This window comes from Chrysochloris asiatica, unplaced genomic scaffold (assembly GCF_000296735.1).
Source record: "Chrysochloris asiatica unplaced genomic scaffold, ChrAsi1.0 scaffold00160, whole genome shotgun sequence".
Classification (NCBI taxonomy): Eukaryota; Metazoa; Chordata; class Mammalia; order Afrosoricida; family Chrysochloridae; genus Chrysochloris; species Chrysochloris asiatica.
Genome location: NW_006408678.1, coordinates 993,358 through 1,004,680, shown reverse-complemented (window position 1 = coordinate 1,004,680; position 11,323 = coordinate 993,358). Strand labels below are relative to the sequence as shown.

The 11,323-nt window shown below is 43.5% G+C and overlaps 1 protein-coding gene across 2 annotated transcripts in view; it reads left to right on the top strand.

Moving 5' to 3' along the window:
• CHST11 (carbohydrate (chondroitin 4) sulfotransferase 11) overlaps positions 1-10,597 on the top strand; it is a 334,147-nt gene extending 323,550 nt beyond the window's left edge. The window contains exon 3 of one of the 2 annotated variants that reach the window (XM_006871078.1): positions 9,427-10,597. In XM_006871078.1, coding sequence (XP_006871140.1) covers positions 9,427-10,281 — 855 coding nt within the window. In that variant the 3' untranslated portion in view covers positions 10,282-10,597. The remainder of the gene's footprint in view (positions 1-9,426) is intronic. The other variant, XM_006871079.1, reaches the window with a different exon arrangement.
• The last annotated feature ends 726 nt before the right edge of the window (positions 10,598-11,323 follow it).

Below are 11,323 nucleotides of genomic sequence, written 5' to 3'. Positions count from 1 at the left end.
CTTTCAGCCAAGATCTATCGGACATCAGTGATGATATCCCTCATTCTACAGTCTCTTCTGAATCCATGTTGAGCCTCTGGAAATTCTCTTGTCAATGTATGCTTGCAGCCGTTTTTATATTACCTTTAGTAAAATGTTACTCACATGGGATATCAAAGATATTGTCCGATGATGTCCACATACCACTGAGTCACCTCTCTTTGGAATGGGCATAAATACGGATCTCTTCCAATCAGTCGGCGAGATAGTTATCTTCCAGATTTCTTTGCATAGATGAGTGAGTGTCTCCAGTGCGACCTCACTTTCTTGAAAGATTTCAATTTTTATTCCATCAATTCCTCGATCCTTGTTCTTTGCCAATGATGTCAATGCACCTTGGACTTCTTCCTTCAGTACCATTGACTCTTGATCATATGCTACCTCTTGAAAAATTTGAACATCACCCATTTCCTTTTGTATAGTGGCTCTGTGTATCCCTTTTGGCACAGTGACTCTGTGTATGCATAGGGTTTATGAGGCTATAAATCTTTAGGGGAGCAGAAAGCCTCATCTTTCTCTCATGGAACCGCTGGTAGTTTCAAACTGCTGACCCTGAGATTAGCAGCCAGACTCATAACTACTATGTTAACTGAGCTCCTTATTAAAGGCTATAGTGTTTGTTTTCTTTACACTGGGTTGTAATCTATACTGAAGGCTGTATTCTTTTATCTTCATCAGGAAGTATTTCAAATCCTCTTCCTTTTCTGCAAGCAAGGTTGTGTCATGTGTACATTGCAATCCTGATGCTGTGTTCTTCATATAGTCCAGCTTCAGGGACTATTTACTCAAAATGTGGTTACTGTTGTTAGTGCCGTTGAGTCGGTTCCAACTCATACTGACATTGCATAGGGTTTCCAAGGAGTAGCTGGTGAGTTTGACCTTGTGGTTCAAACTGACCTTGCAGTCCAGTGCTTTATCCCCCATGAATAAGTATGGTGAAAGGATACAACCTGATGCACACACTTACTGATTTTAAACCATTCAGTAGCCCCTTGTTCTGTTCAAACAACTGCCTCTTCATCTGTGCACAGGTTCTGAATGAGCACTGGAATTCCCATTCTCTGCAATGTTATCCATAATTTCCTATGATCCACACAGTCCTGATATGGTGCTGTGGGTTAATGTGCTGGACTGCAAAGTCGGGTTTGAACCACAAGGTCGGTGGTTCAAACGCATCAGCTGTTCCTCGGAAACCCTCTACAGGGAGCTCTGGTAGCATAGTGGTTATGGATCAGGCTGCGAACCATAAGGTCGGTAGTTCGAAACTACCAGCTGTTCCACAGGAGAAAGATGAGGCTTTCTGCTCGCATAAAGATTTATAGCCTCAGAAACCCTGTACAGAGTCGCTATGAGTTGGAATTGACTCCACGACACATAACAACAATAACATGGGTCAGACCCAACTCAACGGCACTGAACATCAACAACATAGTAAAATATGGTAAACATCTTTCTGGTATTCTCTGTTTTCAGCCAAGACCTGTTATGATATCAGGAATGATGTCCCTCATTCCATTGTTTAATTATCTTCCATGTTTCACCTGTGTGTGTGGTATTATGATATTGTTCAGTGATCTCCACACTCTGTTGGGTCACCTTTCTTTGGAATGGGTACTAGTATGGATCTCGTCCAGGTCATTAGCTGTTTTTCAAATTTGTGGGCATAGGCAAGTGAGTGTTGGAGTGCTGCAGCAGTTTATTGAACCATTCCAATTGGTTTTCTATCAATTCCTGGCGCCTGCTTCTTCCTGATGCTTTCAGTGTAGCTTGGACTTCTTTGTTCAGTATCATCAGTTCTTGATCACACACTACCTCTTGAAATGATTGGACCTCTACCAGTTCTTTTTGGTACAGTGAATTTGTATGTGCCTGTCATTTTCCTTTGATGCTTCCTGCATTATTCAATGTGTTGTCCATAGAATCTTTCAATATGGCAACTTGAGGTTTGAATTCTTTCTTCAGTTCTTTGAGCTTGAGAAATGCCTCATGCGTTCTTCTTGTTTGACTCTCTAACTCCAGGGCTTTGTACATTTACATAACATTAAAGAGCAAATAGAAATTGTCCGAAGTCTGGCATTCATAAACCAAGGAGGCCTCTAATGAGAAATGAGGAAAAAGCAAAACAAAAGAAACCCAGTGCCGTTAACTCAATTCTGACTCATAGTGATCCCAGGACTATAAATCTTTACAGAAGCAGACAGCCTCATCTTTCTCCCAAGGAGTGGCTGGTGGGTTTGAACCCCTGACCTTGCAGTTAGTGGTCCAATACTTACTGCACAGCATCGCCAAGACTCCTGATGTTGGGAAAATTGAGTTCTCTTGCAGCCCCATGTAGAAGGAAAGCCAGACACCAAAGAGCCTGCCCCAGGGCAGTTAATGAGCAACATACTCTCTTAAATAGAGCGTTAATTCCAGCAAAACAAAGTCATCCATCATGTTAATGTCATTAGCTTGAATGTTTTCATTTGTTTGCATCTTATAACTGTACTGTGTGTCTAGTTTATGCTTATTTTCCTTTAACATTATCCTTTAAATAACTTACGTTGACCCTAAAGTTATTGTAAAATAGGAAGTTACACTGCCAGAAGAATTCCTTCACTTTAGGAAGGATGGACATGCCCCAGGTTTGAGACACATTCTCTTGACCTGTGCCCAGCATCTTCTGGGGGAAACTGTGCCTGCCTGGTTGCAGCAGGTGCATCATTTGCCTCCTAAACTGCCACTGAGAAGAAGAAAACGGAAAGGAAAGAAACCTCAAACTCCATAATTCAAAGCCCCACTCAGCGTTTTCTGGCTCTGCAATTGGACATAAAACGGCCCCGTGATATCCTTTCTGTTTTTCCTGGCTTTGTGGTCTTGAATGTAATATTAACTTACATGCTACATCTCTGGGGATTCAGATGGCCGGAAAACTGTCTCCAGTTAAAAATGGTTTCCAAAAAATAGGAGATCCCTTTGTTCCTCTGCTCGTCTTAGTAATTTATCACTTTCAACATTATCCTTTGAGGCTCAAGTGGGCAAAATGGATGGCCCCTTTTTTTCCTTGCTAACCCTTCCGTTTCCTTTAGAACAGCCTTTTTATTTTTCAGTGGCATTACTTAATGGCCAAGAGAGAGGCCCATGAATGGTCCTTTTAAGGTGATGAATACATCAGCTAAGAAGTCAGCAAATGCTAAGGTCAAAGTTTTCCTATTCAAAATAAATATGAATTGGATTCAATGACCTAGGACTGGCCTGAGTCAAAATTATAGAGCTGATGAACTTTGTCTTTGAGATTCCTGGCTGCCGCTTTCAGATTGCTTATTCTTCTTACATGAGAGAATGCACACATACCCAGCACCCACTGCGTGCCACACCTTGTCCAAATTCCCTACTAGGCTTTATCTTATTTGCTAATTGTTGAACCATACATTGCTGTATTTAATCAACAGCCCTGTGTGGTAGATGGTTCTGTTTCCAGTCTGCAAACAAAGAAACTGAGGCTTAGAAAGTTAAGGGCTTTGCCAAAGATCAAGCCCAGGTCTTCTTGATTCTAAATCTTACCTGGCTTCTATTTATCTGTTAGAATACCCTTCTTTTTTCTTCTATATGAAAATATTCTCTTAGATCACATCATCTTCTCTGAGATGCTTGTATGTACCTATTTGCTCAAAGTTATTAAGTAAGACTCCTTATTAAAGACCTTGCTGGCATCTGTGAATCATTGGGAAGTTTCTTTAGCTACAGAGAAGCCTACCCTACACTCAAAACATATTCACTGAGTGTTCTTCTGTATGGCTGTGTTGTTGTTAAGTGCTGTCGAGTTGGTTCTGACTCATAGCAACCCTGTATAGATAGGGTTTCCAAGGAGCAGCTGGTGGGCTTGAACTTTGTGGTTCACAGTCCAGTGCTGATGCTACAGTGCCACATCAGGAATGCTAGTGCTGAGCATATAATCCAAGACACTATATTATAATGAAGAAAATGTGGCACCAGGACTGGAGGAAGACTCGTTAACAAGCTGCTGCTCAGAATCCCTATACAGGGTCACTGTGAGTTGGAACTGACTTAGGGCACTTAACAACAACAACATATGCAGATGATACAATCTTGCTTGCTGGAAGCAAAGAGGACTTAAAATACTTAACTGATGAAAGTTAAAGACCACAGTTTTCAGTATGGTTTGCATCTCAATGTTAAAGAAAACAAAATTCCTCACCATTTTACCAATAAGCAACATCCATATAAATGGAGACAAGTTTTAAGTTATCAAAGCCTTCATTGTGCTCTAATCAACCATCAACACTCATGGAAGCAGCGGTCAAGAAATCAGATAACGTATTGCATTAAGCAAATCTGCTGCACAAGATCGCTATAAAGTGTTGAAGAGCAAAGATGTCAGCTTGAGGACTAAGGTGCGCCTGCCCCAAGCCATGGGATTTTCAATCACCTCATTTGCATATGAAAGTTGAACAATGAATAAGGAAGACCGTAGAAGAATTGATGCATTTGAGTTATGGTGTTGGAGAAGAATATTAAAGTTACCATGGACTGCCAGAAAAACAAACTGATCTGTGTTGAAAGAAGTGCAACCAGAATGTTCCTTAGAAGTCAGAATGGCAAGACTTCGACTTTTCATACTTCGGATATGCTATTAGAACCAATCCCTGGAGAAGGAAATCATGGTTGATAAAGTGGAGGGTCAGTGAAAAAGAGGAAGATCCCCAAGGAAATGGATCGACACAGTGGCAGCAGCAGTGAACTCAAATGTAATCATTTTGAGGCTAGCGCAGCGCCAGGCAATGCTTTGTTCTGTTGTACACAGGGTCCCTATGAGTCCGAACTGGCACGACAGAACCTAACAACAAGCATAGCTGTTGCAGTTCCCTGTTGCGGACCGTGTAAGACTGGTCAGAGGTTCGAGGCCCTATGGGCCCAAGTGTAACAAATGAGGCCACTGGCAGTTAATGGCAAATTGCTTTCATCTTAATATTCAGTTATATATATTAAATTAATACACGGAGCCTTTGAAAATCCACAGATAAATGTGATATTTTCCTAAAGCCAAGACTAAAGGTTGCAAGGTTAAACCTTTCTCCAAAGGATTAACTAAAAATATCTTAGCTACTTCTCGGTTCTTTGTTCTATAGACAAAGAACCCATCCTCCCTAATTCCTTTTCCAGGTGCAGCCCATTCACCTGGGCATCTCCTGCAGAACTCTCACCTTCCCCCAACTGACCTCAGGGGCTATAGATATGTTAATTGGGCCTGAGAATTCAAGTTGCTGGCCTGGGATTCGAACCAGTGAAGTACAATGTAAAGTTACCTGAATGTCTGGAAAATTACTGATGTTAGCTGTATCCTGTTTTAGTCCCTCCCAGCTTGGTGTGAAACTCCTCCCCTAAATAAAGCAGAGGCCCGAGCCTCCCCAGGTGTGCATTACTGGTTGGAAGGCATGGAGTAAAGATAGCAGTGCATTACGGGTTGGAAGGCATGCAGTAAAGATTGCAGGGCAGTGAGTCGCTGCCTGCAGAGGCCATGATGCCTGTAGTCCCAAGCCTGCCCACCAGTGATGTATCCACCCTGGCTTTGGGGTGCCTCATTGTCTCCCGTCTTCTGTTTGTCTGTGTATTCTTTCGCTATCCCTATCGCCGCTGGATCTCCCCTCCTCGTGAACCAAACACTCGTGAACAACACAACTATGTCGAGGGCAGACCCCGACAGTTCCCGAGTGGCAAACACAGTTAAATGCTCAGCTGCTGTCTGAAACATTGGTAGTTCCAATCCATTCACAGGCACCTTGGAAGAAAGGCTGATCCAGTTCTGCTCTGACACACACATGGGGTCTCTGTGAATCAGAATCAACTCAGCAGTGACTATAATGTAGCTTTTCTTGTGTAATGTGACTTTGCAGACCCTGGAGAGAGAGCTGGGGAAGGACAAAGTACCCACTTTGTGGCACAGGTTGTTGTTGTTGTTAGGTGCCATCGAGTCGGTACCAACCCATAGCTACCTTATGCACAGCAGAACAAAACACTGCCCGATCCTGGGCCAACCTCACTACTGTTGCCATGCTTGAGTCCATCGATGCTGCCACTTGGCCAGTGCATCTCTCTGAAGGTCTTCCTCTTTTTCTCTGACCCTCCACCTTACCAAATATGATATCCTTCTCCAGCAACTGGTCCCTCCGGACAATGTGTCCAAAGTATGAGAGCCGAAGTTTGGCCATCTTGGCCTCCAAGGAGCACTCTAGCTGCACTTCTTCCTAAACAGATCTTTTGGTTCTTTTGGCAGTCCATGGTACTTTCAATATCTTGGAGATCTGTGTTCTTTTGGCAGCCCATGGTACTTTCAATATCTTCTCCAACTCCAAAATTCAAAAGCATTGGCGTATAAAAAATCTGAGATCTGGAACCACAGGGTCGGCTTCTCACTGATAGACTTGCCTTGGGCAGGTCGCGTAGTCTGTCTTCACCTTGTTGGCACACTGCGGATGCTGAGTCCAACACCACTTTATAAAGTATCTCTGTGGAATAATAAGTCAGGAAGTGCTCTACAACTGCCCTGAATGTTATTATTCATGTGCTGGTTGTTGTTGTTGTTGTTGTTAAATGCCATCAAGTCAATTCCAACTCATAGCAACCCTGTGTTATAACAGAGTGAAACACCACCTGGTCCAACACCATCCTGTGAGGCTGCTACATTTGAACTCACTGTGGCTGCCACTGTGTCAATTCATCTCATTGGGGGTCTCCCTCTTTTTTGCTGACCCTCCACTTTACCAAGCATCCTTCTCCAGGGATTGGTCCCTCCTGATGATATGTCCAAAGTAAGAGAGACGAAGTCTGTCCACCCAGGCTTCCAAAGGAGCCCTCTGGCTTCACGTCTTCCAACACAGATTGGTTTGTTCTTTTGGCCATCTATGGTACTTTTAATATTCTCCTCCAACACCATAACTCAAAAGCATCAACTCTTCTACGGTCTTCCGTATTCACTGTCCAACTTTCACTTGCAAATGAGGTGATTGAAAATACCATGGCTTGGGTAGGCGCACCTTAGTCCTCAAGCTGACATCTTTGCTCTTCAACACTTTAAAGAGGTCTTGTGCAGCAGATTTGCCTAAAGCAATATGTCATTTGATTTCTTGACTGCTGCTTCCATAAGTATTTATGACTGATCTGAGCAAAATGAAGTCTTTGACAATTTCTATCTTTTCTCCATTTATATGGATATTTTTCATTGGTCCAGTGGTAAGGATTTTTGTTTTCCTTATATTGAAGCACAACCCATAGTGAAAGCTGTGGTCTTTGATTTTCATCAGCCTGACAAATTCTCAACCATAAAATGCGATCACCATGATATGTATCCCGTGGGTTATTGAGAGTCTTGACTAGTTGCATTAACGTGAAGCATTTAGACAACGTCTGGGGCAGAATGAGCACTTGCTCACTCAGTGTTAGGTGTTGTTACTGTCCTGACGCATTGCATACATAGGAGGAACCTGAGGAGATTCTGCAGCTTGTCTTCGACATTTCTTGGCACACTCATAGTGTCACTTACATTTGTAGAGCTGAAAAACAGTATCCTACTAGAGATCTGGATTGAGGGAGTGCTGCCTGCCATCCTACAGGGAGCCCTGGGGCAAAACCTCAGTAAGACATAGCAATCCTGAGGATGAACAGTCTAGATTTTCCATGGGCCTTAGAATAGACTGACTGTCATGTCTATTGAGAACCCTAGGAAGAATTACCTTGCCTGCTGTACTTAACATTGTGAAGTATTTCTGAGGCTTTAAATCTTTACGAGAGCAGAAAGCTTCCCCTTTCTCCCATGGAGTAGCTGGTGGGTTTGAACTACGAGCCATGTGTTTTGCAGTCCAGTGTTTATCCTATGGAGCCACCACACTCCCTGTCCTCAACATTGTTGTTTTTGAGTGCCTTAGAGTCAGTTCCGACTCATAGTGACCCTGTATAGGGTTTCTGAGGAGCAGTGAGGGGATTTGAACTACAAACCTTACAGTTCAAACCAATCATGCCGTCCAGTGCATAATCCACAGCACCACACTAGGACTCCTTTAATGCTCAGCATTAAAAGTGGCTAAAACCCTGGCCATCTGCTAATCCACCTGCCTCTTTCTACAGACCAGACTAGTGAGGCCAGTTCTGGTCACTGGAGGGCTCAGTGGGGCTGGAGGTCCACAGTGGCTTCAACATATGCTTGGCAGTTGGTGCAACGGTCAGCAGGGCTGCCTTGGTCTTCCTCTCATCCTCTAGTAGGCTGTTGTTGTTGTTAATTGCTGTCAAGTCAGCCCCTAATCCATGATGATTTCATGTACCATGAGACTGGACCTTTGGAATCCCTAGGGTTCTCATAACTGAGTTGTTTTGGAAGGAGATTACCAGGCCTTTCTTCCTAGTCTGTCATAGTCTGGAAACTTCTTAAAATGAGTTCCCTCACTGTACTTTTTAAGTTATAGTATCACCAATGCCTGGCAATATGGTATCTGTTCAGCATCATTAGCAACATACAAGTCTCCTTTGACAAATAGGTGGTGGCTCTGCTTAAAAAGTATTGGCCAGGAATTGAACCTGGGTCTCCTGCCTGGAAGGCAAGAATTATACCACCGTTGGTGTCTTGGCATGGTGCTGTGGGTTAATGTGCTGGACTACAAGGTCCGTTTGAACCACAAGGTTGACTGTTCAAGCTCACGAGCCGCTCCTCGGAAACCCTATACAGGGTTGGTATGAGTCAGAATCGACTCCATGGCACTTAACAGCCCCCGTGCGCTGTAATAGATTCATCAAATGCCAGACCCCCAACTCAATGCTTTCTTCCTACTTCAGTTGAGAAGATGAGAGCACATCAAGGTAGAGTGGAAAGTGGGAGCTTTGGTACCAGGCAGATGCAAGTTTGAATATCGGCTCTGCCTCTTACTATGTGGTCTCAAGCTAGTAATGTCACCTCTCTGAGCCTCAGTTCCCTCTGTCCTTCCAGCTAGACTGGAAACTCCTTAAAATGAGTTCCCGCGTTGTACTTTTTCATTATGGTATTCCCAATGCCTGGCACAGTGGTGGTGGTGGTGGTGATATGCCCTGGAGTCAGAACCGAGTAGGTACTTACTAGTGTCAAATAAATCAACAGCTTTTAAGGCTGTACTGTAAAATTGGCATATATACACATATACAGTCCATATGACTGGCACACAGAGAGGAGATTGATGAATTATAGTTTATCACTATTCTTTAAAGAAAATGTGGTAGAATAAAGAAGAAAAAATATTTGAGGCAACTGACAGAGAAAGTTCGACATGGCGACATGGTCTCGATGACCCGTGTGTGTAGGTGTGGTCTAGTGGAGACTTTCTCCACAAGTGCTGACTTCTTCTCCCTCTTGTGTCCCCTCTGCAGCTGGAGCTCTCCAACACCGCTATTTTGCACCAGATGAGACGGGATCAGGTCACTGACACGTGCCGAGCCAACAGTGCCATGAGCCGCAAGCGCCGGGTGCTGACCCCCAACGACCTGAAGCATTTGGTGGTGGATGAGGACCACGAGCTCATCTACTGCTACGTGCCCAAGGTGGCGTGTACCAACTGGAAGCGGCTCATGATGGTGCTGACAGGTCGAGGCAAGTACAGCGACCCCATGGAGATCCCAGCCAACGAGGCCCACGTCTCCGCCAACCTGAAGACCCTGAACCAATACAGCATCCCAGAGATCAACCACCGTTTGAAAAGCTACATGAAGTTCCTGTTTGTCCGCGAGCCCTTTGAGAGGCTGGTGTCGGCCTACCGCAATAAGTTCACCCAGAAGTACAACACCTCCTTCCACAAACGCTACGGCACCAAGATCATCAAGCGCCAGCGCAAGAATGCCACCCAGGAGGCCCTGCGCAAAGGGGATGATGTCAAGTTTGAGGAGTTTGTGGCCTATCTCATCGATCCGCACACCCAACGGGAGGAGCCGTTCAACGAACACTGGCAAACCGTCTACTCTCTCTGCCACCCTTGCCACATCCATTACGACCTCGTGGGCAAGTACGAGACGCTGGAAGAAGATTCGAATTACGTCCTGCAATTGGCAGGAGTGAGCAGCTACCTGAAGTTCCCCACCTATGCAAAGTCTACGAGAACTACTGATGAAGTGACCACAGAATTCTTCCAGAACATCAGCTCGGAGCACCAAACACAGCTGTACGAAGTCTACAAACTCGATTTTTTAATGTTCAATTACTCAGTGCCAAGCTACCTGAAATTGGAATAATTGGGGGGAGTGAAGGGGAAGAGGGAGAGAATCATGCTTTTTAATTTAAGATTTTTATTTGTCAAAAGAAAATATATGGATATTGGGTTATTTTGTAAATTAATATTTTCTTTGGAGATGATGCTGCGAGCAGCAGAGTGGGAATTATTTAAAATCCTTAGTAGGGAAGGATAGATGTCTTTGCGGGGAAATAAGATGCGTGTTCTTGTTTTTGGAAGTGAATACTGCAACACTGTCTCAACAGTTTCCTTGTGTTCTAGTGAATTCCATGATTTGTGAATTCCATAAATTCTAATTAATATTATTTATAGTTATTTAAACCTGGTCTCTGTATAGTTGTGTTTTGTTTCGTTTTGTTGTGGCAGCAAAATCCTAATGTCTCTGCAGAAGACATCTCTGTGTTGTACTTTGCTTGCTACAGCTCATTTAGGGGCTTGGATGTTTTCCTTACTAACTTCTCACGGTGTCATTGTGTGACAGTGTGATGTGTAGTGATGCCACCGGGTTTTGAAATTCCGATGGAAATATAGGTAGCTCTTACATCCAGCAAGAGCCATGTTTGCAAGAGATTAATTCAAAACCAACTGTAATCGTCCCACAAGTCCCTTGCACTAAAGAAATGTGATTTTTTTTTTTTTAACCCAAAGAGAGAGCTAAAGGTAATAATAGCATTTTCTTCTTTCACCAGAATTAGCAGTCTGATACATTATGCTTTTCCACAGAAAATGCTTCAACTGGCATTGCCAGTTGAGGTGAAGGTGAAGTGGCTGTAACTCTATATTGAACAAATATTTATTGAGCATCTACTATGTACTAGGCCCAATTCTGGGCATTGGGGATACAACATTAGACATGACCCATAGCCTCTGCCCTTGAAGCTTTATATGGACACAGAGAATCCAACTAGACAGTCAATAATAAACCATTGGCATTTATGGACTTGGCAGGAGGTTTGATTATTCAACAGCAACCCCAAAATATGACCTTTAAAAATTTGCCATTTTTATGGCATAAATTTGAAAACCACATGCCTGGAGAAGAT